The sequence below is a fragment of the Primulina huaijiensis genome, unplaced genomic scaffold (genome assembly GCF_012295235.1).
Source record: "Primulina huaijiensis isolate GDHJ02 unplaced genomic scaffold, ASM1229523v2 scaffold42781, whole genome shotgun sequence".
Classification (NCBI taxonomy): domain Eukaryota; kingdom Viridiplantae; phylum Streptophyta; class Magnoliopsida; order Lamiales; family Gesneriaceae; genus Primulina; species Primulina huaijiensis.
The window spans coordinates 85,194-111,083 of NW_027360306.1; the positions used below are offsets into that span (position 1 = coordinate 85,194).

General features: G+C 34.0%; 4 protein-coding genes across 6 annotated transcripts; 1 reads left to right on the top strand and 3 right to left on the bottom strand.

Annotated features, from left to right (window-relative positions):
* Positions 1-2,446: 2,446 nt before the first annotated feature.
* On the bottom strand, positions 2,447-4,174 carry LOC140969780 (zeatin O-glucosyltransferase-like). The gene has a single exon (XM_073431235.1). The coding sequence runs from the start codon at positions 4,072-4,074 to the stop codon at positions 2,686-2,688; it is 1,389 nt and encodes a 462-aa protein (XP_073287336.1). The 5' UTR covers positions 4,075-4,174; the 3' UTR covers positions 2,447-2,685.
* Positions 4,175-8,797: 4,623 nt separating this feature from the next.
* LOC140969791 (zeatin O-glucosyltransferase-like) lies at positions 8,798-10,395 on the bottom strand. Its single transcript, XM_073431247.1, has one exon. The coding sequence runs from the start codon at positions 10,299-10,301 to the stop codon at positions 8,931-8,933; it is 1,371 nt and encodes a 456-aa protein (XP_073287348.1). The 5' UTR covers positions 10,302-10,395; the 3' UTR covers positions 8,798-8,930.
* A 2,887-nt stretch (positions 10,396-13,282) lies between these two features.
* On the top strand, positions 13,283-14,242 carry LOC140969830 (protein MIZU-KUSSEI 1-like). Its single transcript, XM_073431328.1, has one exon. The coding sequence runs from the start codon at positions 13,323-13,325 to the stop codon at positions 14,103-14,105; it is 783 nt and encodes a 260-aa protein (XP_073287429.1). The 5' UTR covers positions 13,283-13,322; the 3' UTR covers positions 14,106-14,242.
* Positions 14,243-14,954: 712 nt separating this feature from the next.
* On the bottom strand, positions 14,955-24,107 carry LOC140969831 (villin-3-like). Of its 3 annotated transcripts, none has more exons than XM_073431331.1 (22): positions 23,945-24,107; positions 22,224-22,296; positions 22,006-22,105; positions 21,791-21,859; positions 21,474-21,710; positions 21,220-21,397; positions 20,979-21,111; positions 20,569-20,728; positions 20,350-20,500; positions 20,171-20,271; positions 19,911-20,069; positions 18,622-18,759; positions 18,385-18,522; positions 18,045-18,173; positions 17,188-17,335; positions 17,033-17,043; positions 16,821-16,961; positions 16,616-16,741; positions 16,305-16,367; positions 15,972-16,221; positions 15,649-15,884; positions 14,955-15,573 (listed from the first exon to the last, which is right to left on the bottom strand). In XM_073431331.1, the coding sequence occupies exons 2-22, from the start codon at positions 22,277-22,279 to the stop codon at positions 15,460-15,462; spliced, it is 2,838 nt and encodes a 945-aa protein (XP_073287432.1). In that variant the 5' UTR covers positions 22,280-22,296; positions 23,945-24,107; the 3' UTR covers positions 14,955-15,459. The 3 variants fall into 3 exon arrangements, with proteins under 3 accessions (XP_073287432.1, XP_073287430.1, XP_073287431.1); XM_073431329.1 differs by having other exon boundaries at positions 22,224-22,364; XM_073431330.1 differs by lacking the exon at positions 23,945-24,107 and having other exon boundaries at positions 14,955-15,248; positions 15,442-15,573; positions 22,224-22,364.
* Between the last annotated feature and the right edge of the window lie 1,783 nt (positions 24,108-25,890).

Genomic DNA, 25,890 nt, shown 5'->3' on the forward strand with positions numbered 1-25,890 from the left:
TAATGAAAATTATTGCGCTTGTTCCACCTGGTAGTAGTTGTTAGCTATAATTTTTATTTTTATTTTTTATTGCAGATACGATAATAAAGATTACTTTGAGTCTAGAGATAATTCGATTTTTTTTTTATTGCAGGTACGATAATAATTAACTCAGGCTCAATTATATAACTTATTCGAATACTTGCTCAATGGCTACAATTTACTTTACTCTATTGATATCATGAACAGAGCCACGAATGAATCGAACTCGAGCCGAGAAATGCCACCTTCCTCGGTTGACTGTCGCAAGGCGGCACCTAACTTGTCAGCCCTCTTCCCCGTCTTCTGATGCCATCAACGTCTTCACAACATTCGCAATAGCCGAGGCTTTCACCACTTCTCCACTTGGATCCCATTCACTCGCAGCAATCCCCACTTCCAATATCTAAGAGTTTTGTGTCTGGAAATGAAATCTTTTCATTTATATATATAATTATGCTATCTAATCCAACTTTATTCTGTTTTATAATTAATAATAAAAATCAACAGAATAATTTCTTTTGGAAAAAAACTAAATTTTATTTAAGTATATTAATCATAAGGCACCGTTATTAGAACTAAATACATGAAAAAAAATTCAAAAATAATGTTCACAAGTACTAATCATTGTTTCATGCGAAAAACAATTATCAACTTACTATACTAAAATTTTTATAAATAATTAAGAAAAATTCATTTACAATAATCATATTTAATCTTTTTGGACAAACATCATTTGTTTCTTAAGATAATCATCACAATTATTTATTAGTATGTTAATCTTTAAATTTGTACTATGATGTATATTTTTCTAAAAGTTCTTAAATAATGATTCATTATATTTATTTGACACTTCAATATTAATATTTTAAAATATATTAATTTTATATGTATATTGTATGCATACAACACTTCTCATCATGATTATAAAAATTCAATAAAAATAAATAAAACATGAATTAGGTAGGACATAAAAAATTACACAATTAAACAAAAAAAACAAAATAAAAATTTAATAATTGTCTATTATATATAAATTACTAATATCGACTTCTAAATATTTAATTTGATGAGACTATAGGCCGCTATTTGCTAAAAAAATCAAAAACTAATATTTGAATGAGCCACACTGGTTGACTGTTACACTGCAAAGTTAGTAGNATACAACACTTCTCATCATGATTATAAAAATTCAATAAAAATAAATAAAACATGAATTAGGTAGGACATAAAAAATTACACAATTAAACAAAAAAAACAAAATAAAAATTTAATAATTGTCTATTATATATAAATTACTAATATCGACTTCTAAATATTTAATTTGATGAGACTATAGGCCGCTATTTGCTAAAAAAATCAAAAACTAATATTTGAATGAGCCACACTGGTTGACTGTTACACTGCAAAGTTAGTAGAGTAAAAAATGAAAGAGAAAGTGAGAATAAAAATATTATAATGGACTAAGCAGAATGAAACTCANTATTGACAACAATAAAAAAACGAATGTCAGAATTAACACTATGATTATTTAATGTCAATATTAAATTTAACATTCTACATTCTAAAAGATGTTTATTGGGATAAAATGTTTAGACTATGATGATAAACTAAAAATAATAATTAATTTATTATTGTAATGTGATAATAATGTGATTATTGTTCATAATCAGAAACTGATCTACTTCGATTTTTTCATTAAATTGTATAAATAATTCTCTTAATATTTTTAGTTAGATAAACATGTTAAATCTATTAAAATTAAATAATAGAATTTAATGATGAGTAGAAATACATTGTAAAATAAATAATTAAACTTCTGTAAAATTTTAATAAATGTCTCGGTCGTGGAAAAAATAATGTCTAAATTTCAATTTAACATATGGAATGCATGAAAATTTAAAATTTGTGGATTTTTATGTTTTAGTGTATCGATTTTGAGGATGAAATATCCAATTTTTTAGAGTATTATGACATCGTGTTCAAGCTACAACTCGTATTTAAAACATATTTAATCACAAAACATTCTATCTATTATTAACCTTTATGAGGTTGAGTTTCCAATAATTTTTTTGTAATATTCTCACTAATTTCTTCTCCATTCTTTATATTTCTTTTTCCATGATTACGTTTACATGTATATAAATAAATTTGCATGTTGTTTACTTGGTTGACATATTTTACAGATTATTACTTTAGTCCGATGATTTATTCGGTCTGCGTCGCGGTTCCTTCTTTATAAAAGAAACTATGCATGTTGCCTCACGTTTGGGGCCTTTTGTTTGTTTGTTTTTTAGTCACTCCGAACACTAATCTAGCCCGTGAAATGGTCCGCTCCTGCTTCAATTATGAATTTGGAAAATTTAAATGCCCAGATATAAACTTTTATTTGCTAGAATTTTTATCAATACGAACACAATTCTTGTAAAATGTACTGTCGCTTTATATTTTATTTATTATAATATATTATTGGATACATTTTGCGGTTGGACTCAATTCTAATAGTACTCTTATTAATAAAAACAAAACAAAAAACCAAGCGCAAGAACAAACCACTCTAAAATTTTCCTCACAAAGTCACAAATGCCAACCCACAGTAGATTACATATTCGATAATGTAACTCCAAAACGCAACACCCGACGACACATTCGCTGGCTACGAATACTTTACATGCTGATATGAGCAATGAATGAATCGAGCTCGAGTTGGGAAACGCCACCTTCCTCGATCGACTGTCGCAAGGCAGCACCTAACTTCTCAGCCCTCTTCCTTATCTCTTCCCCATCTTCTGATGCCATCAACGTCTTCACAACATTCGCAATAGTCGAAGCCTTCACCACTTCTCCACTTGGATCCCATTCCCTTACAACAATCCCCACTTTCAGTATCTCAGTTATAAGGAAAGCATTTCTTGGTTGGTCTGAGTGCATTGGCCATGCTGCTATTGGCACACCCGTTGTAACACTTTCAAGAAACGAATTCCATCCGCAATGGCTCAAGAATCCACCTGTTGCCTGATGAGCAAGAATTTCTGGCTGTGGCGCCCAATCTCGCACAACAATGCCAACCCCTACCACCCTCTCTTCGAACCCTTCTGGCAATTTTGCTTGCCTCACTTCTCCGGCAAAAATGTCTCCTTTATCCGCATCTCTTAGAACCCAGATAAACTTCTGTCTGCTTTGTTCTAGACCCAATGCCAGCTCTTTTATCTCTTCATCGGAAAGCGAAGTTGTAGTCCCAAATGATACATAGATGACAGAATTTGGCTCCTGCTGATCAAGCCACTGTAAGCATTTCGGTGGGCTGTCGCGTGAAGGAAAATTGGTTGGGATTATTGGTCCAATGGCCCAACTCTTTCTATCACCAGCAATCTCTCTATCCGCCAAAATGTCCAAGTAAGGCCCTGCTATCAATCTGGAGGTGTTGTATAAATCTCCAGCTCTATACTGCAATGACTCAGATTGTAGAGCTAAAAAATTCAGGATATCTTCTGATGCACACCTTTCAAAAGGTGGAATTTCTTTTGGAAGCTCGAACGGTAACCGTTTCCCCATGCTTCCCAAGGTATAAGTTGCCTGAGTAAAGGCAGACAGACAGTTGAAAACGTAGGATTCTGCATTAGGTATGGAGACAACATCCTGGACTACAAAAGCCATCAAAGGGTCATGTATCACTACAACCCTCTTAGATTTCGAGGCAAGATCTCGCAGGAATTCGAAAATCGGTTGGCGCTGGCTCAACGAGGCGTCCCAGGCCGGTTGGAGCTGCACAGGGAATTTGCTGGAGGAATCAGGATCTGGAGAAGGAGATTCAAAAGTCGGAATTGGGACGTCATGAAAATGGATCTTGGATACATCCTGGGGATTTAGTCCATTGACACGAACTCTGGCCTGGCGATTGTGGATTGAAGATCCTATATAGTGGACTTGAAACACATATTTGGATAGCAAGCAAGAGAGTTGCATGAGCTGATTGAGATGCCCCTGAGCTGGAAATGGCACCATTACTACTGCAACTTTAGCTGCTTCATCACTTTGATTGATCAAGCTTCCCATTTGCAACGTTAGGAGAAAGTTACTTTAATTTTCGAAAAATAAATATGTTTATATGGGATGATTGGCAGCTTATATCCTTGGAAAATCAGTGCGGGTACATAAATAATTTCCGTCTAATTTATTAATTAATAAATATATTCGTATCTATTTTACCTTTAGGATGAATCCATAATCATTTCTTTATTTTGTACTTTGTATCATATTGTGTAAGTAAAATAGACAAGAATTGTCCTCCGAATAATCGAGTTGTTAGAGTAGCTGTTCGATTCCTCTATCTTCATTTTCTCGAATTAGTCTGTCGCAAAAATATTTGTTCGGTTTACCCGACTAACGTGATTTGTATGTTATTATGTTAGTACGAAAGTTTATCTAATACATATCAAAAAGTAATAATTGCGAGTTTCATCGTCATTAAAAAATAAAGATGAATTCATCTTATTTTAAAAATATCATGTTTCGAAGAAAAAAATACCACAAAGTTGCATCTTATATTAAATTCTTAGATAATATTAAAATTAAGATGGGACATTTGTGAAAATGGGTTGCAAAAGGAGGTTGATGGAAACTTTGGTTATCATAATTTATTTTGTCAATACCTGTTTGTCTGCTCTCTCTTTTTTAAGTTGTTATTGTTTGTTTCTGTTGTACATATATTTTATATTTTAGTATTTATTGGGAAGTGAATTAAAAAATATCTTTTTTGGACCGAATGCCAACCAGTATGGTCACGTGGACGATGGGTCATGCTCTGCTAGGAAAACAAAAAACCTTACCCGTGAACTCCACAAAAACTGGCTACTGATTTCAATTGAAGGTGAGCCACATATATACAAGCCTAATTAAATGATTGCTTTAACAAAAAAAATTAAGTCCATTGTCCTCTAGCTAGCCTTTTTCTGGATCCCAAAATTAGCTTAATTTGTTCATCATCCTCGACGACTTTGGCTATACTATAAGCTCCGTTTGATACGTGTTATGGGATAAGTAAATGATTAGTAATTAGAGAGATTAAAAAATGAGAGATATGAATTAATAGTATGGTGGGATAAATAACATGGTGTTTGGTATGATTTTAAAATGATTGATTAATTTTGTAAATTTTATTGCAATGACCAAAATACCCCAAGTGTTAGTTAAATATATATTCTTAAAATAATTAGATAAATAATTAAATATTTATAATTATAAATTACATTTATTAAAATTAATTTAAATATATTTATTAGAAATATATTTGAAAATATTACGGTAATCATTAAACAAAATAAATTAGAATTTAATAAATATTTATTTTCATAAAAAAAATTAATTAACAAGATTAGAAATTTATAAAAATTTAATTTAAGATAGATTTGCATTACAATTTATTTCTTTAAAATGATTGAAAATAATAAAAATATATGAAATTAATTTATAAAAAAATATAATAAAAATTTAAACATTATATTAATTATTAAATTTTCACTAATTTTAATTTTCATATTATATTGAAGAAAACAATTCAAGAGTATTATGGTCAATATACAATCTTATCATTATTACTATTCAAAAATTATACATTATCACACCTTTGAGGAGGGATATTTAATCACACAACTAACATAAATAATGAGGGCTTTCAATCATAATCAAGGGCCTCCATGTTAAATTAAAAATGAACCAAAAATGAGATAAAAGATGATTATTTAATAATCATTCCTTTATATGATTATCAAATATAGCCTAAAGAAATTTAGTAGATTGACTATCATTATTCAATAATTAATTGTACACAGGCCTTTCAAACTAGCAAGTTCATCTGCAAAGTAGACAAAGCGTCTTGTCTACTTCGCAATACCATTCTTTTTGGCTTTACATGTTGACATCTGTTTGTTTAGCTTATTCTAAAATTTGAAAGTATTGTGTATTATTTTAAAATATGATAATACAACAGATTGTTTTTGAGAAGCGGTGAAAAGGTATATATTAAAGGTAATATTTATACTGGGAAATTGAAAATGGATGAAAGATATATTTTGAAGATTTCCTGAATTGAAACCAAACAAAGTGTTGGGCTGCTGAAGGTTTTCTACGTTCCAAAATGAGAAGTGTGACAATGGAAATGGGTTGGAGGGAGTATCCATAAACTTTTGTACTGGAACGTAGCATCATAGAGGACAATCCAGTTTCCTATGTACAAATTCAACTTAAATTGAAGATAAAGCTGCATGCCTGTTATCATGATCGATCCTGAAACTTAAGAATAGATCGGGTTCTTTTGGGTGGATTACTGTTCAAGGGTTGTGATCCTTGGCAGGTGAGAAGGATCATGACCTATCTAGGTTGGAATTTTAAGGGAGGTCATCAAAAGATGGGCCATTGTAAGACTACAGGCTATATCCAGAGTTCAAAGTGTTTTTGCCATGTGAGCTCGTTTAGCTTTGTCAACATCTCCAACGTTCAATTTTTATTTCCGTAGGGCTGAACGATAAGTTGTTCATCGAACTCGCTGAAACTAACAACATGAGTACCTTTATACAGCAAGCCTTACGGTATTGCAGTCAAATAACTATCACTATTTTCAATCGAGTATTTCTTTTAAGTTTTTCATTCATTAAGTGCTTCCCGATGTGAGATGGGGTTTGGCATGGTTTCCTATGAAGGAGCAGGTATGATGGCTAGGCTCATACCTTGGAGCCCTGTTAGGATCAAGGAGCAGGGCTTGGGTAAGATAGGATCATGGGTGAGGCTCGGGTAAGAACCGGTAGGGAATTGGCATGTTAAAGGAAGGGCATGGCTCGGCTCTTCCATGTTGCAGCTCTTCTGCTCTTCCTACGATGTGGCTCTTCCATTGATCAGCTTTTCCCGTGGTGCGGCTCTCCCATGGTCGGTACGAGTATGCATGGGAAGAGCAGGGTTTTCCTTGGAGAAAAACCCCGGCGTGGCATCGAATAGTTCTAATATTCAATTGAAATATTAGTAACATGCTCAAAAGATTTAGAGATTGTCTGCTTTTTGGTCTATTTTTGTTGAATCGGTCATTTTGGCAATCTGTTGTGTTTTGTTGCCGAGCTGGAGACTTGAGGATGATTTGGGTCTTTTGCAATCATTAGCTGAAGTCTATGGACAGCTCAGAACATGTTGATTTTTGACGAAGTTTGGCTGGCACCAGAAGGTGGTTCTGGAGACTGTAAATATCTTGTGGGGAAGTTTCTTTTTTTGTAATGTACAGTCTCAGCAACTCTCGACATCTCCACGACCACTTGTTGCTTGGTGTTCTCTTATTGTGTAATGTACAGTCCCTCGCCAAATTTCTCGGCCCTCTTCCTTATATCTTCCCCTTCTTCTGATGCCATCAATCTCTTCACCACATTCTCAATACTTGAAGCCTTCACCGTTTCTCTGCTGGGATCCCATTCCCGCGCAACAATCCCCACTCTGTATCTCGCATGTCAGGAAAGCATCTTTAAAAAACTCGCTGTACCAAGTAATAAAATTAAAATAAATATAGAATAATACATAATTCTAAAGAGTATAGCTTAAAATGACTATCAAAATAAATCATTGGAAATTAGAATAATCTCATAATTTTGTGAAAAATTATAAGTATATTATATAGATTAAACGAACCCTAAGATAAAGATGAAAAATAAATGGAAACAAAACACAAATTATCGATAAATTAAACTAATTAAATCAAGAAAAACAATGTAGAGTCAAATAATTAAGTAAAAAAACTGATATGAGAAAAATAGAATATATAGTTTGGATGAGAGGGGCTCAAAATAATCATTAAAATAAATTCTTAAAGACCCGGATCTAATATTCAAATTTTGTGAAAAACGGCAAATATATTTTACTAATTAATTAAACGAACTATGAAAAAAAAAAAAAAAACCATGTAGAACCTCTATGGGGAAAATACGAATAAATTCAATTTATTCAAACGATATTAATGCACATATATTAATAATTAGTAATTAGTTTTTTAAGATAAACAAAGAAATTACAAGTTAACTTATATAAAATAACAATTTGTTAAACTAAATAGAGAGTGACATATATGAAAAATTCACAATGGAAAGTGATATATTTTTATGTAACAAGTAGATTTTGAAAATGAACATTTGCAGTTGAATATTAACATTTAGTTATTAAATCTTATTGAATCCAGAACTCCGATCCCTCATGATGAAAAACCAAAATGTGATTTAACTTTGTTTATGTAGTGTTTCAATTTTGTAAGAATTTAAATTTAAATCTAAGAGGAGATAACTTTTTGCCTTATTTTGGATTTTGATCCTCTAAATATTCAAATTTTGATTTGATTAGCAGTTTCAGATTTTTTTAGTCCTACACCGTTGAATTGCTGATGTGGGGTAAAGAAAAAGTTGATTTGAAGTCGAAAATTGTTGACGTGGTGTTGAAAAATACTTACGTTTATGAAATCATATCAAAATTTTGATCAAAATAGCTAAAAATTAAAAGTTAGGACATTACAACCAAAGTTTATCGAGTTAATGAACTAAAACTAAAAAAAACACATTTAATGAATCAAAAAGTTAACCTCCCTTGAATCTAATGTTTTATAGATGTTGAGATTTGTTAGATATATATTTTCGTGACATGAAAGATGTTACCCAATATTTAATTGAAATATTAGCTAAACCAAAAAGTAGGAATGATTATGTAATATGTTTTTTCTTGAATTCATTATTCGATGGATTGAACTTTGAACACTATTTCTAAATTTTCAAAAAAACAATTATTTAATTAAAGTTTTAATCATATTTAGGCTGTATAATTACGTACTAATACAAGTAAGTGTGTGGGATAAAAGTACTTAATATTTTTATCTCTTTCTGGCTAGAATGACTCTATCTGGTGATATGAGCAACAAATGAGTCGAGCTCGAGTCTTGAAACACCTCCTTCCTCGGTCGCCCGTCGCATGGCAGCACCCAATTCCTCGGCCCTCTTCCTAATCTCCTCCCCATCTTCTGACGCCATCAATCTTCTCACAACATTCTCAATAGTTGAAGCCTTCACCACTTCCCCCCGTTGATCCCATTCCCTTACAACAATCCCCACTTTCAATATCTCACTTATGAGGAAACCGTTGGTTGGTTGGTCCGAATGCATTGGCCATGCCGCTATTGGCACACCCATTGTAACACTTTCAATGCACGAATTCCACCCACAATGACTCATGAATCCACCTGTCGCCGGATGAGCGAGAATTTCCGGCTGGGGTGCCCAATGCCGCACCACGATTCCAAACCCTTCCACCCTCTCTTCGAACCCTTTCGGCAGTATTGCTCCCCTCACTTCTCCAGTAAATATGTCTCCTTTATCCGCATCCCTTAGAACCCAGATAAACTTCTGTTTGCTCTGTTCTAATCCCGATGCCAACTCTTTTATCTCTTCATCGGAAAGCGAAGTTGTGGTCCCAAATGATACATAGATGACAGAATTTGGCTCCTGTTGATCAAGCCACTCTAAACATTTCGGTGGGTTGTCTCGTGAAGGTAACATGGCTGGGATTATTGGTCCAATTGCCCAACTTTTTCTATCACCGATAATCTCTTTACCCGTTAACAGGTCCAAATAAGGTTGTTCTATCAATCTACAGGTGTTAAATATATTTCCAGCTCTATATTCCAACGGCTCAGATTGTAGAGCTGCAAAATTCATGATATCATCTGATACACATCCTTCAAAAGAAGGTAATTCTTTTGAAAGCTCGAATGGAAACTCTTTCCCCATTCCATCCCAGATAAAAGCTACCTGACTAAAGACAGATATACAGTTGAAAACATAGGATTCTGCATTCGGTATGGAGACAACATCCTGGACAACTAGAGCCATTAGAGGGTCGTGTATAACTATAACCCTCTTAGATTTCTTGGCGATTTCCCGCAGGAATTCGAAAACAGGTTGCCGTTGGCTCAACGAGGCGTCCCAGGCTGGTTGGAGCTGCACAGGGAATTTGCTGGAAGAATCAGGATTTGGAGAAGGAGATTCAAAAGCTGGAATTGGGATGTCATGAAAATGGATGTTGGATACATGGCGAGAATTTAATCCATTGACACGAACTCTGGCCTGGCGATTGTGGATGGAAGATCCGATGTAGTGTACCTGAAGCCCATATTTGAACAACAAGCAAGAGAGTTGCATGAGCTGATTGAGGTGTCCTTGAGCTGGAAATGGCACCATTACTACTGAAACTTGAGCTGCTTCTTCCGCCATTTTCAGTGGATCGAGGAATTTATTTTCCGTGTCAGAACACGATTTTTTTCCTGTGAGATAAGAGGGGATGACTTGTGAACCTTATATCCTTGGAAAATCAACTTTAGTCCATGTATGACTATTTCCGTTAATTAAACATATTATATGTTATCATTAATCGAAAAGAAATAGAAATAATAAGTCACTGAAATATATATTTTGTTAACATATTTCATTTTATTAGAAGCAATGTAGACGGGAATTCAATGTTTTAAATAACTAGAAAAATACCATAAAGTCGTCCCATTTATTAAATCCATGGATCGTATCTTAAGATTGAGATGGAAATTTTTTTTAAACGTTTCTAAATATTAAAATCTTATGTTGATTCTACTTAATCCATTAAATAAAAAAATTTATACCCAACGTTGAATGCCACAACGAAAATATATTGCACAAATTAAGAAAGGTCAATAAAGACGACGTTATTTAAAATTATCGCTAGCATAAGTTTGAAAAATTCATTCAAAATATTAACATCACCTTTTCAAGTAATTATTAAAATAATAATTATAGTGTGAAACGAGCTCACTTTTATATATATATACTGAAATAAGATATTTGTCGCCTAAAATTAATTAATCATATCCTCTTACAAAATTTTTTGTGTTATTAAAATATGATTATAGAAAACATATATTTTTCTATCAAACTTTGTGAGTGAATCTGATGTTTACATAGAGAGAACGTGTTATTGAATCAGAATATAATAATAATAATAATAATAATAGTAATAATAACAACAACAACAATAAACAAATAAAGAAATATTCGAGTCGTCGGACCCATTTTTCCACGAGAAAATTTGTTGTCGTGCTTGGACCAGTAATTAATATTGTCTTTTTCTTATAAAAAAAATAATAATAAGATTTGTCTTTAGAAAGTAGATTAGGCCTCCCTACTTTTTGGCCTTTTGCATGTAGTTTCAAAGAATTGAATGCCGGCCAAAAATTTCTGGGCCAGTTATTTTTCTTTTTTTTTTTTATGGAATTCAAGAGCATTTAAACAAAAGTGATAAATTTATTATTTTTTACTTTGAAATTCCTGAATTTCGAGTAAAAAAAAAAACATTAACGATGAAGTTTGAAAATCTGATTTGATTTCGTTGTCCACTGTTTGCATGGCATTATGTGAGGCCCAAGCTCTAAGCTAACGTCCAAGTCCAGGAAAAAACTGCACCCACTTATACCTTGAGTGGGCCAACGATATGAAATAATCCAGCCCACGTTTTTAGGCCGACCCCTCAGAAGCAGATTGATGAATGACCCTGATTACACATGCAAATCGAAAGGAATGGAGACACGTCACTAGTGACCATAGTCCACGTACTAATATATATTATATTATATTATTATATTATATTATTATATTATATTAATGTGCCACTATTTCTGGTTGACAATTGTTCCCATGCATGCATGGAGGTCGACTGCCCTCATCTTTTTTAATTCAGTATATCATGCCAATCATTCATTATTTAGTAATAAGACAGATTAAATATAAGGGGTAATTTAGGGAATTGAATTTGAAATCTATATTTTATTTATTAATTTCTTTAATTAACATGAAAGAAACACCATGATCTCGTTTCTCTACAACAAAAAAAATACAATTTAAAATTTATCAATACATCCAAATAAAACCTAAAATATTTCGAGTACAATTGACAGGTTGATAAATTAGGCTTTTTCCACGTTAAATGGGATGAAAATCACTGTATATATAATGTGGCAAATCCATTAAATCAAGGAAAAAGTAAATGTCTCACTCGATGAATTTCACTCGTAGTTTATTCAACGTTCATTAATTAGCATGGGGTCATATGTACACCAATTCAAATGTACCCAATGTAGCATAGGATTCAACTTAAATCATCGAGCCAATCTTTCATGAAACATGGGACAGTTTCATTTTTAACAATTTTTTTTAGGTATCGATCACCATGAGGAATTTAGCATGAGTCAATATAATCATTTGGTACCGATGTAATAAAATTGTTAAATTATATATCTATAATTTTTTTTTAAAAAAAATATTTTGTATTTCGTTTTCGATGGATATAATAATATAAAAAAAATTTTGTATTTCGTTTTCTATGGATATAATAATATATCATCAAATTTTATTTTTTGTGTGCTCCTTGATAGTCGCGATCTCGAAAGTGGGTATCGTTGAACGATGTTGCAATTCTGTAACTACGTGTCTAGTGGACAAATACTACTAATTATTTTTTAAAGAGACAAATACTACTAATTATACTTCTACTTGTAGTGCTGTTAATACCTGATCGACTGAGTCACGATCTTATTATATACATACACACATATTCTACACACACACACATATATATATATATATCACAAAAACTTGTATGAGATAATCTTACGGTTCAATTTTATGAGATGAAATTCTAATCCGACATAGAAAAAAATATTGCTTTTTTTATGATAAATATAAATTTGATCGATCCGATCATGAATCTAGATGTGTAATACGGTCTCTGTTCTCTATATATATTATACTGTAATCAAATCATGACAATAAAAAAATTAGCAATAATTACAGCACATATCATTTTCAAGCTTGAAAGAAAAATAATGACTGTGGTGGTACTCAGTTGGCTAAGGGTATCATGTATTTTAATTTGGGCACATTTTATATTTAGTATTATGTGTATCGATCGGAAGACAACATAAGGATCGTGTAATTGTGAAAATATATTTCTCAATTAATTATTCATGGACTATACACTATTCAAATCTATTATAACAACAGGTGGCATGAAATCTAATATTAAATTTGTATTAATATAATATGTCGTCTTATCTGAAAAAACAATGACCATTTTAATTTCAAAAAATTCTAAAGATATACAGAGACGGTTTGATTTTCAAAATTTGATTGGTGACGGGTGACCTGTAAGGGTGCGAAATGATTTGCATATAAATAAGAAGCGTCATGTAATCAACCAATGAACAAAAAATGTCAACTCTGGCACAGTTTGAGCAAAGATTTCTCACTCTCCAAAGAACCGGAAGCAGCAAAAGCAGCACCGAAATGAACATTATCCCACCCACCCACCTCCTAGATTCAACTTCCGATGACGATTATCATCGCCACATCCGCCGTTCCTCCGCCTCCATCACCACCTTCTTCAAATCACTATGCTCCATCATATCGTTTCCGTCCATCCTTCCCTCTTGCCGATGGCTAAGTCTCCCGACCCATTACCCTTCCGTCACCCCCACACTTGGCCGGAAAGTCACCGGGACCCTCTTCGGGAACCGCCGCGGCAACGTCAGCTTCGCCGTTCAGACAGATCTTACGTCCGAACCCTTTCTTCTGCTCGAGCTCGGTGTTTCGACTTCGGTCCTCGTCAAGAAAATGTCTTCCGGGGTGGTACGAATCGCGCTGGAGTGCGAGAAAACCCACGCTTTGCCACCGCATAAGAGGCGTACGCTGCTGGCGGAGCCGGTGTGGACGATGTACTGCAATGGTAGGAACTGCGGGTACGCGGTGTCGAGGGTGTGCAGCCAGTCTGACTGGCACGTGCTTAGCAAAGTGAGGAGTGTGTCCGTCGGGGCTGGGGTGATTCCGTTGGTAGAGGACGGGCTGAAGAGCGGCGGAGAGTCGGAAGGGGAGCTGCTGTACATGAGGGCTCGCTTTGAGCGAGTGGTGGGGACGCGTGATTCCGAAGCTTTCTATATGCTGAATCCAGATGGAAACGGAGGGCCAGAACTTGGCATATTTTTGCTTAGAATTTAATCGTCGTTTTCTTTTCTTTTTTTCTACTATCATGTTGTAAAAAATAAATTAGTAATAAAATTAAAAATAATATATATGGTTTAATTTGGACTTTCTAGGTTGTTTTGTCATTGGATACGAATAATTGAATGTTTTTTTTTACATTTAATTATCGATCAAGCCATGCACTTTTTTTTTTTTTATTGTTTTAAAATCAACAGAAATATATCTTCTAAACGATATGCACTAAAAAAACCCCACAGGCACTTGATTAACGGGAAAAAAAATAATCTTGTTAAGCTTGACCATGTATTTGGTACATCTAGATCCAATGCTTCACTCACTAAAAATATTTAAAATTTTATGCATTAAAATACAAATTTTATCCTAAAAATGATGATTAATGTTAAAAATATAACAACAAATATATCTGTTATACAAATTTCGATGTACATATAACATCACTAAAAAAACGATTATCAATTTTGACCATTATGTGGCTCAAACCTGAATACATCTCCATGTCCGATCAATCAACGGTTTTAACTTTTATGCCAACATCGACATACTTATGCACTCTCTCTTCTGTACTAGGTGTCTAAGGTGCAAGCTAGGGTCGAAAACAAAGAGAAATGTTTTGGAAAATGTATTTTTAAATATAACATAAATATCCATGTGTGATCAATTTGACACGTACAAATATATTAGCCAACAGATTCCAAACTATTTCCAATGTCTTCTCTTTTTCAAAAATAAAAAAATAATAATACTAATAATAATCTAAAAGACGTCGCATAGCTGGATGTTTGAATACACGGAACATGTGAAGTTTGGTTGCAAAAAAAAAAAAAAGCGAGGTATTAAAATTAATTCAATATAACAATACACCAATCAATTATATAATTCAGGATCAAACCAATACTCACTCAAATTTGTCTCAAGAAGCTCACAAAACCCAAAAGCATTCACAATTAAATCCATCCATCCGTCTGACTTTAAGCAACTTCTTCTACATTCCTTGCCAGTGCAAGCATTTACACAAAGGTGATTGATTATTTAACACCAAACGATAATAATCACAAACTCATCTGGCATAACAACCAAATCAAATAATTTAATCTGTCTCTTGCCTTTGAACTACAATCTTCAAAATATGCTGCAATGCTCTGCATATACGCAAGACACTGACGACGACTTCAAGAAATCAACAGATGACAAACCGATACAAATGTTTCAAAGGCTGATACGAAAATATAAGAAGCGGAATCCAGGCGTAATGTGACCTCATAAAATCAGGTTGCGCTGGAAGTATACGAAGAAAGGAAACAAGATCCGCGAAAGGTAGAGAGAACAGTACTTGAAAAGCAGTGGAGTCCTAGAAGAGATCGGCTTTCCTTTTATACATGTCCTGCTTCCATTTAGGTAACTTATAGAATGCTTCTTTTGTCATTTCGAGTACAGATTGGAATTCTTCGTCAGAGAGATAAGCCTGAAATGAATCATTATAATAAGCAGAGAGAAATACTCTGAGGTGGAATTGATAATGCGATCGAAAGCAACAAACCTCTCTCCTCTTATAATCAATTCCAGTCACAGGGTTGTCAGATTTAGCCTTGAGCTGTTCGTAACTAAATGTGCTTTGAATGGTTTCAGTGTTGTTTTTGTCCTGGTCAATCTCAGGCTTCGTTCCTGAATCCTCCTCATTTGCCTCTGATATAGGTTCAATTGTTTCAGATTCCTCGACTTCCACAACTTCTTTGGAATCTTCAATCTGAACAGAATCTTCGAACTTGGCTGCAGCTGCAAGAATGGTGACTATTTTGGTCACAGAACTAAAGTCGGCTAATGTAACTCTATTTACGCATTAGAAGGGCATTATTATAAAACCATGATGACTAGTCCCTGCAGCCGGACTTCTATTCGAGCGGGGAGGAGAAACATCTTCTTTCTTTTCAGCAGTCAAAACAGATGATAAAGCAGCCACTGCTGCTGCTCTCTGTGAACCCCCACTTGCTCCCATGGGCCTTGAGGCCGAACCAGCTTTTGGAGATGGAGTGGATTTAAACGCCGAGTTCAAAGCAGCTAATGCTGAAGCTCTTTGAGTTGGTCCCCCTTGATTTGAACCATTGGCCTTCTCCTGATATGAATGAAAAAAACAAAAAGCAGATGACAAAAGGAAACATATTTGAGTCAAAGAAAATTCCTCAGATCAACCTTTACCTCCACAGCATGCCCAGCACCAAAGAGTAACATGACCTTCTTTTGGAATGAGTTTCCAGGCACCTGTTAGGCAAATGTGAATTTCTTTTGTCAACATGAGCATATAGCATTAGGAAAAAGGTTTATACCTACAGAAGTGATCGAGATGAAACAACCAAAGTAACAAATTTCATAAAAGAAACCAAAAGGAAAAATTTTGGGTTAGGACTAAGGCGCATCCCCATATTGTCTGTGAAAGGTTAACGCGAAATTAATCAAAACCAGAATAACACTACGAAAACATCCAAGTGAAATAACCATCTTTGACATACGTTAGCTTTTGCAGGATCCCATGAAAAATACGAGGTAAAGAAGCATGGCTCATTTCCTTCTGTGACTTTGTACAATGGAACATTTGGAGACAGCCCTTCCAATGAAGCAGCCATGTCAAGATATTTCTGCAGTATGCTTTAAGTAGTCAGTAAAGCACAGATAGGAGATACAACTTTAACAATTGAAAATTTGAGCGTCCAGTACCTGTCCAATTTCAAAAGCATTTTGCCTCTCATTTGGGTCCACGGACTGACCAATCCATACAAAGACTTCGGCATGTGTGTCAAGTATTAATATATCCTCGGTTAAGAGGTCGTCTTGAGAGAAGTTGTATATTTCTTCAACCTAGATAATAATAATTATTTAGATATAGCTTAAACAGAACTTCTAAGACAACTTCTATTAACAGCATATACCTCAAACTTTCCTGGGCGCCCACATGGAAGCACGTGCATGAGAAGAAAATATGTCAAAACAAGCCAAGAGATATTACTACTACACTCTAGATATCAATATAAAGAAATCAAGTGATCAAGGAGAGAAAAATCATCACATCAAAGAAAACTGCTACCTTTATCAATGGAGAACCCAAATAAATGGGGATCTCTGACAACCTCCGGAGATAGCTTCTTGCTGGTGTAATTTTGTTTTCCTCCAAGGGCAAACCAAAAGGATGAGTTTTCAGTTCCTTCTTTAGCGTGTTTGACGACTGAACCAGGCTGAGTTTATCAAGGTAATGTAGTTGTTAATTGCAATGTAAGATTCCATAAAGACACTTCCACGTGTATAAAAAGGACCCCTAGTATGACACCTTTTTACGAAACATTTTGCTACTATAATCAATCAACAAATCTTATGTCTGCACTTCAGTCAAAGAGATTGTAATACAACTAGTTTTTTTTTGCTCTTGAACAAACCATCCCAATGCATATTCCTCAATGGAACTGACTCGGTTCCAAAATACTTATCATCTAGTTGCCTCGATTATTGAAAAACATGTTTAGCATAAATGGATTCTGGAGAGATATTGTCCATAAAAGAATAAACGTAAACAAGATAGGATTTCTATTTGTTTTGGTTGATCTACTTTCTTTTCTAATTGGCTTTTGATAACAAATAGATGACAGATTTTGATTAATCACATTGCTGAGATTTTCTCTCTCTTTTTCCTCTTCTCGGCCTCAAACCCCCCTCCCCCCTTTTTTTGTTTCCCTTTTCTCTCATCTCCCCAGTATCCTCCCCAATTCTTCTTCCTCATTCTCTTACTTTATCCTACATTCTCCACTCTCTTCTCATTTTCCCACATCACATGCATGGAAGTCACTCTTTTCAACACCACCAAGCTGGATGATAATTTAATGTAATATATAGATATTTTTTTACAAGATAAATTAGAGACGGTGAAGTCTTCTTCAACAAACTTTATACCTTCAGAAACTCTGCAACTTTGGCTGCTAGGTGTTGCTGTTCAAAGGTGCTTTGATTGCCATGCCAACTAAAAAGAGAAGATCCAGATTGCAGCAGAAAACATTCATTTGAGTTCAACGATGTTGCCACCTGAAAAATAACCAGATTAGATTTATAACATCATAGACATTACCCAAATATTCAACAGTCCAGATTTCATACACCTACAATGAAATAACTAGGAGACTAAGCTTTTCTCAGCTTGGATGTCCCAAAACCTAAATCCTACAGGCAGAACTCTTTGAAACAGAAAATCCTCGAAAGTACACAGCATTAAGTATAAACATGTCAATTGACATACCGCTTCAACTTGAATGACTTTGTTATTATGCAAAGAAGTTCCAGATATACGCATGAGCGCAACACCATCAGCAGTGTATGTTTCATCATTCAAACCTTTGTCAGCAATATAGCGCTTGTAACCTGAGCTTATTCCACCCTAATAAAACAAGTTGATTTGATTACACGGATTCGCTATCATTTGATTACACGTTACAACTTATTTTTCTCCCTTTATTTTCAATATCCATAGGCATACCTTGAGGACCACCATAGGCTGAAAAATGGCAACAAATTGAGGCGGCTCTTTCCCTTGAAATATCTGACCCTGCACCGGTCTTCCTTTCAGTGAGTTATACATTGTGCTGGACAATCTATCAGCGAGCTTTCGATCCACCTGAATATTGGGGACCAAGTTTTATTAGTGACTAAATGACAAAATGATTGCAAATAGAAACCATAAAAAATTCAAATCTCTTTGCCTCCAGATGTCAGAAAAGTAAAAGTAACAGGCATGTTCTTAGCTCATAAAGTAAAATTAGGGTGAGAGCTGTAGGCAGGCTCGGTAAAATTGCAAGAATACCACCACCCACCCCACATCACACACTAATACTAATATATGAAGTGTAAAGGTCAAAATCTCGGAAAAGGCATAAAGATAAAAATCTCGTAGCCAATAATGGAGAGCACATATGACAGAAAACCAGACTACTTGATTTCATAGAACATAGAGAGAGAAACGGAAACACATCAAACATAAGCAAATAACTTTCTCACAATTATGCAGGATTTACTCACAATATTCAGAATGGGTGAGCTTTCAGCCAACAGTTGACAATATATAATCAGGTAACATAATTTAATCTCATAGGAATCCTCTTTTTTCAATTTCATCCACCATAGATCATCTTCAAAGCTAAATTTCCTAAGATTTAAACCCCTATGTATTGACTCGCCAACCATAATTATCTATGACTCTGAAATCTATAAATTGCAGATACCCTGCTGTCCATCCAATATACATTTTGGCATGTTCTCTCCTAATTTTACTTCTCATACCAGTCATATCCATTTTCCTAACTGATTATATGTGTTCCTTCATTGAAGAGAACAATCAATCTTTATCTAGTACTCTGCAATTTATATTCAATAATTGAAAACATGCCAACTGATAAATGCTAATATCTTACTTGTCCTTCAACATTTCATGGAAATCCATCTTATCTTTTCCATACCAGTAAACTGGATTCTTAATTTCACTCTTGATATGTCTTTCACAAATTTCTTAGAATTCTTAAACAGCTGAAAACCTAACAGAAGTAACTGTCTGAAGAAGGGTATGGAATCAACATAGAGAGCAGTACGATATGATAGTTGTGAAAATACATTAACACTAATCCAAGAAGGTAAAATTTTTGTGCAAGCAATACATAACATATAACACCCCCATTCCGATCACTAATCTTTGGACATAAATCCTTCTCCTTCCAATTTCTTCAGTTAGGAATAGATTCTTAACTATTTAACCCCCACAACAGTTTATGGTACCTCAGCGCTGTCTTTTCCAATCCAAGAACATAAGTAGTAATCTTCCTTTCTTTCAGATGAATGGTACGTATAGAGCACAATATAGCAATCCCCACTGTAAAATTTGCCAATGTCTTCGTTGGGCACAAGATTTTTGGCACCGCCATTTATGTGCCAAACCTAGAAATAAACAAAAATTAGAACTCCAAGCAATCCTGTCCAATAGCATCTATATGTAAGTCAATTCCAGATGATCCATAAAAGAAAAGCAGGGAATGAACCTCTATCTTTCCACCTCCTTCAAGCAGTGGAGGGACTTCCTCATTGACCGGAGTAGTTTTGCTTGTCCCCTTTGTGGAAGCACCTTGTTGTTTCAACAAAGCTGAAAAAATTGTAAAATATTTTTCTATTTAGAAGACGTGTAAGAGCAAATATATCTGAAAAAAGGCAAAAGACATACCCGCTACTTTTCCTCTTCCCTCCTCGGCCACAGAAGGTGCTGACCCTAGAGGCCATGAATCAAAGTTGGATTTGAACGCATGTGTCTCATGACCTTGGATAAGCCGATATATCTGAGTTGCTTTTGGTCTATTTTGGCCAGCCAAAAAATCCTGGAACATCATTTGGCTGTGAAAATCCATTATTACGTAGTATAGAGATACAAATTCATCGTTTTTACCTCTGCAGCTTGAATAGCAGCTTTCCTCTCATCAACTTGAGTCACCCGGCCAACCCAAATAAATACTTCAGAACCACAATCCAACAAATAGCAATTATTGTTTTCTAGAACTGACTTTGAAAGTTCACCATCAACTGCCTTGAGTTGACCAGAAATAATGCTGTAAAAAGCCGAGGAAATGATGAAAGCACGAGTTAATTATGATCACCATATATGTTGTTGCCTCTTACTTTCTAGATCGAATTGATCAATCAAAATCTCAAAAGAAATGCCCAGTTTCGTGTCATCAATAACTTGATTGCTGAATGCTATCCATTGCTAATAGATTTAGCAATTACCAGACATAGAAACCTATAACGACCACTGGCTATCTCGGAGACAAAAATAATAAGTTGTGAAAAAATAACAACCTATAAAGCTGGGCAGAAGTTTTCTCAGGAATAATATCGTCTTCAGTAGCAACCTTTTTAGCAATTGGAGCAAACCCGCCAAAGAGAACCCAAAATTCACCAGAATCTGATTCAGCTTGTAATTTTCCATCATCTGAAGTGGGGATTCACATTTAGAGAATTAATATAATGCCATGTCAAAACACAACAAAGTAACATAAAACACCAAATAAACAGAAAACCACTGAGGGAGTGTTCATACCGACGATGGCAACATCACACTTCCCTTCATGATATTTGTCCTTCAAAAACTGAATTACTTCCAATGCTTTGGCTCTCTCCTGAATATTGGAGTTTGCACCATTGAATTGATATATCTTGTCTTTTGTGTCAAGAATAAAGACATCATCATGATTTAGGGAGGACCGGGAGAAGGGAACCTACATGTTATTGGAAAAAATTATTTTACTTCCTGTCGATATTTAGAATTTTACGGTGCACCGGACGTTACTCCACCTGCTTCAATCTCACAACTCGTTTCCCTCTACAAATATACAACCGCGTTTCAAACTCTTCTTCTTCTGTTTTCTTAAATCCAGATGCAACACCACCTTCCAACGGTATGATGCATGGCTTGAAATATGACAAGAATTTGTCGGACTCATGCCCTTGTATTTCTCTGTATTGCACAGCCCGACCACCGAGAACAGCATCAAGTTCGACAGTTTTGATAGCTGCAGTTCCAGCTTCATCCTAAAAATAACATGGAGCTTCAAGTTACAAGATTGAAACAATTAAAGTGCTCTTGAGACCAAGAAGAATAAATTTTGAACCTGACTAGTATCCTTTCCAAGCCAGAAATGTATGTCATAAAGAAAAGCACCTCCTTTACCAGGACTTGTCTATATGTAACAGAGAGAAAAACAATAAATTTAACATAATTCTGACACGTGAAGCCTATTTTTCCCTACTTTACAATCAAGTACCTCCAAATGGAAATTTAGAAAATTCAACTCATAACTACAGAGTAGAGGAAATAACCAAGCACCTGTAGAACAATATAAGAATCTCCTGCGTAGAATTTACCAAAATTAGATTTTGGCCAAGGAACAGGTAGGAAGTTCTCAATCCTCCAGATCTCAGTCCCTCTAAAACATATTAAGTCTAACAAAAAAATGTAGAAACTTCAAACTGAAAAAACACGTGCAAATGAATAGTTTTCACAAAAATCATAAAGGTGCAACAACATAATGGGTTAGTGGATACATTCTCTGACCCGCTCCCTGAAATGCAGGTTCCAGAGCTTTAGCTGAGCTAGACATTGTGTTTTATCCTCCCACTGCTAATGATTGTGATACAGATAAAAGATTTTACCAGAAATGTATTTCACTTCCACAAAATAAATTGCTGGAAGAAAACAAAAAAAGAAAATTGTAAGCAAGAATATATTTCAAAAATTCGCACTCCATAGTGATAGCTGCATCAATCATCGTGCTACCTCCATAGAGGAGAATATTATAACACTACCATCTATAAGAATAGGAAAATCAAACAAGAGAGGACTGTTCAAATCACAACCATAAAATTTTAATTAATCATTTGTGAAGTAAAAATCCACAGTAGCAGGCATTTTTCGTATTCTGAGACAAAAGTGTGCCAGCTGGCGTAATGCTCAACCACCCATCATTGCATTTATGAAATACTTGTTTCTTTCATGTAATCATCTCTCTTGACTAAAACGTTAAAGTATGAAAAGTCAATAGCTGTAGATGTAAACTTAAGCCACTTACTTCAGAAAAAAGGTTATATTTTATAGTCTCTACTATTGGCTGGTAATTTCCACAAGGTTTTATGATTTCTATTGAGAAGAAATTATTGGTATGAATTTGATGCAAGATTCTGATGCAGAACAAATATCAATTTTGACGCATTTTGATAAGTAAATAATGTTTGTTAGCATCATTCCTTTTAGTTTGAGAAGATGAAACACTTCTGAGCATAGTTTCTTCTGAAATCTATTCCAACAAACTGATGAGAATCATCAAGAGAAACAAACTTGGACAGTGTATAATTGCCTTCTTTATTAATCTTGCCTAAGTCAAGCTTCGCGTCTCAAGAAACGACCTCTCCAGTAGTTTAGATAATCCAGTTTTCACAATCTCCATGAGGTCAAACAATGCTGATTGTAACTAGTGCTTTGTTAGCCAACAAAGCAATTAATTCACACCATAGACATAGAAGTTCAACAAAAAGATTTTGAATTTTACTCCTTTCTAGGACATCCTATGGATCCAGAAAAATATAGTGCAATGAATTTTAATGAAAACAGGAATCCAGGCAAATTTACTTTTGCGCCAGAAACACCCATGAAATTTATGTGAATACCCATAATGTAAAGTGTAAACAGGATGTCACTGTTATCTGAATTTGGTTTCTATGACATTCTTAAACAGCTAGTGCAGTTCTACCGCCTCTGTGTTTATAAAGTAGCACATCCCAACTTTTCACCTCCAACAGCAGGACCATTAAGGAGCCACAACATGAGAATTAAAACAAAGCTGATTATTAAAAACAGCTCTTGGATACTTGCGTGATTCATAAACCTTCGCAACTAGATGAACAATTAATTCAAAAAGCAGTATTTTCATACTTCAATTCGGGTCCATTTTACAATTGTTCCCCTTTCGACATTAAGAGAACACGATAGCATTGTACAAGCAAAGATCATCCGCGTTTCTTGAGTTTTTCAGCATTATACCAGGTAAGGATCACAGCAAGGTACATATTTCCCCAATCAGATTAATCAACAACAGCTTAGCAAACGCTAAAGTAAACCCATCTTCCAAATAATCAATAACAATAGTTCAGATCACGGGAAACAATTCAAATGATCTCATAATACAAAACACAATATAAAATAAAAATATCAAATTCATGAATGAAGGAGATCGATAAGACAACCGCGCAAGAAATATCAAGCGACAAACCTTTACAAGATCTCCAAAATTCTTTCTTTCTTCAAAAATTTATGAAAAGCAGCGAAGAAGAATGGTGTCCTTGAAAAGAGAGATTTCAAGGAAAAAGGGGCAAGGTTTAAAGGGAGGAGCGAACAATATGCAGAGCTGGCTAATACAAAAAAAGTTGGGCAAAGGAAAGAAATTATTATTACAAGAGAAAAAGTTAAATCAATAATTGCTCCATTGTACTGTCACAATATTTATTATATCTTTCTACGTGGCATAATTTCTGTTTTCCATTAATTTATTTGTATAATTTTCAAGTTTTTTTTTTTAAATTAAATATAATTTATTCTTTTTCTACTTTCGTGTATATCTTTGCTTTTTGCTGGTCTGGAGCTTTGTGGCCTCACAGTTATTTTTGAAAAAAAAAACTGATGAAAACGGTGGGGGTCTCTTCTTATATTAGCGGTCAGGTATCGTACATCTATATTATTAAATTTAAAACACTGAAAAAATTAATTTTCGGTGTGTCATTCTATATTTTAATAATTATATATATTAATAAAAATTTAAAACTTTAATACTTGTCTCATATAGTTCAATGGATAGAGACATCAAGTTGTTGGTTGAATTCCTACCTGAGTCTTTTTTCTTTTTCCTATTTATTTTTTAAAATCAAAATTGCAATGTAGTTGATCACTATTTCTTATAATCATATTTTGATTTTCATTTAAATATAAACCAAATAATTATAAAAAATATTGTATAAACACGTAATGCGTGCATAAGTGTACTAATACATATTATGTATATGCATTTAATACATACTAGTGAGTCTTAGCACACACAATATATTTGGTATATGAAATAAATAGAGAAATCAAAACTTTTAAAATTGAGAAATACATAATATATAAATATAAATATTATGTATTTTTATTTTACGTGATAATATATTAAGTCATTTAAGTATTTGATTATTTAATTAGTTGGTAACAAAATTTGAAAAGTTGACGAAATTTGTAAAAATATATATCTATTCAATTATGCATTGTGTTTGGATTAACACTGAATTTGAAAAGATATATTATTAAGAAGTGTTTTCAAGTGAGATGGAAGTAGTTTATCGGTTTAAATATGATAATTCAAACTATTAATTTTTAAAAAATTGAGAGGAAAGGAAAACACCAATTTTTTTTTCCTGTTTTTTTCAGCTATTTTAATCAGAAGCACTTTCCCAAGGTTTAATCTTTATGTAGAATATATATATATATATATATATTCATATTAACACGGCATCGAAAATAAATTGTCTTCTTTTAAGGCAATTAAATTGTTGATGGTGACTAATATTATATATATCTATATCGTGTGTGTCTGCACGCGCGTGTGTTGTGTTCGAATCATTCCATTCTTATTCTATGTTTATCGTCCAACTAATTCTATTATATATATTTTAATTTCTCCTAATATCTATCAATCACAAGACATTTTGAATCGCAAGCAAGAACTCATGCTACGTTTAAATCAAAACCATAAAAAATAAAACTAATTATTTAAATAACACATTATATTAGTGAAAAATAAATAAATAAATTAATCGATGTAGATTGAAAGATAAAAGGCTTCGCTAGTCCGACATCATTGCACTTCTGGTTTCAAAAATTCCAACTTAAGCTATTTTGGGTGTTTGATTTCTTCACTTCAAATTGACTTCAGTTCGTTATTGCTTGCTTTCGTTTTTATGCAAACTATAACTGCTAATTTGGTGGACTTGAGAATTTGGAGCCGCATTCAATTTGTTTACGCCCATTGAAAATTCATTTTTTTGCTAGAACTGGTGGCACCATTTTCCAATAGGAACGTGGGTCGTTGGAGATATTATCGTGATTGAACATTCACCAAGTACTGCCTGGCTACACTTTTCTTTGTGGCGTTAATTGGGTCGCCGATCCAAAACGAGAAAACCGAAA

Coding starts and splice junctions, on each gene's coding strand:
- LOC140969780 (XM_073431235.1), bottom strand. CDS start 4,074: ATGGGAAGCTTGATCAATCAAAGTGATGAAGCAGCTAAAGTTGCAGTA.
- LOC140969791 (XM_073431247.1), bottom strand. CDS start 10,301: ATGGCGGAAGAAGCAGCTCAAGTTTCAGTAGTAATGGTGCCATTTCCA.
- LOC140969830 (XM_073431328.1), top strand. CDS start 13,323: ATGTCAACTCTGGCACAGTTTGAGCAAAGATTTCTCACTCTCCAAAGA.
- LOC140969831 (XM_073431331.1), bottom strand. CDS start 22,279: ATGTCTAGCTCAGCTAAAGCTCTGGAACCTGCATTTCAGGGAGCGGGT. Junction 20,501..20,568: donor CTGCTATTCAAGCTGCAGAG/GTAAAAACGATG, acceptor ATGATGTTCCAG/GATTTTTTGGCTGGCCAAAA. Junction 16,742..16,820: donor ATGCTTTTGAAATTGGACAG/GTACTGGACGCT, acceptor AGCATACTGCAG/AAATATCTTGACATGGCTGC.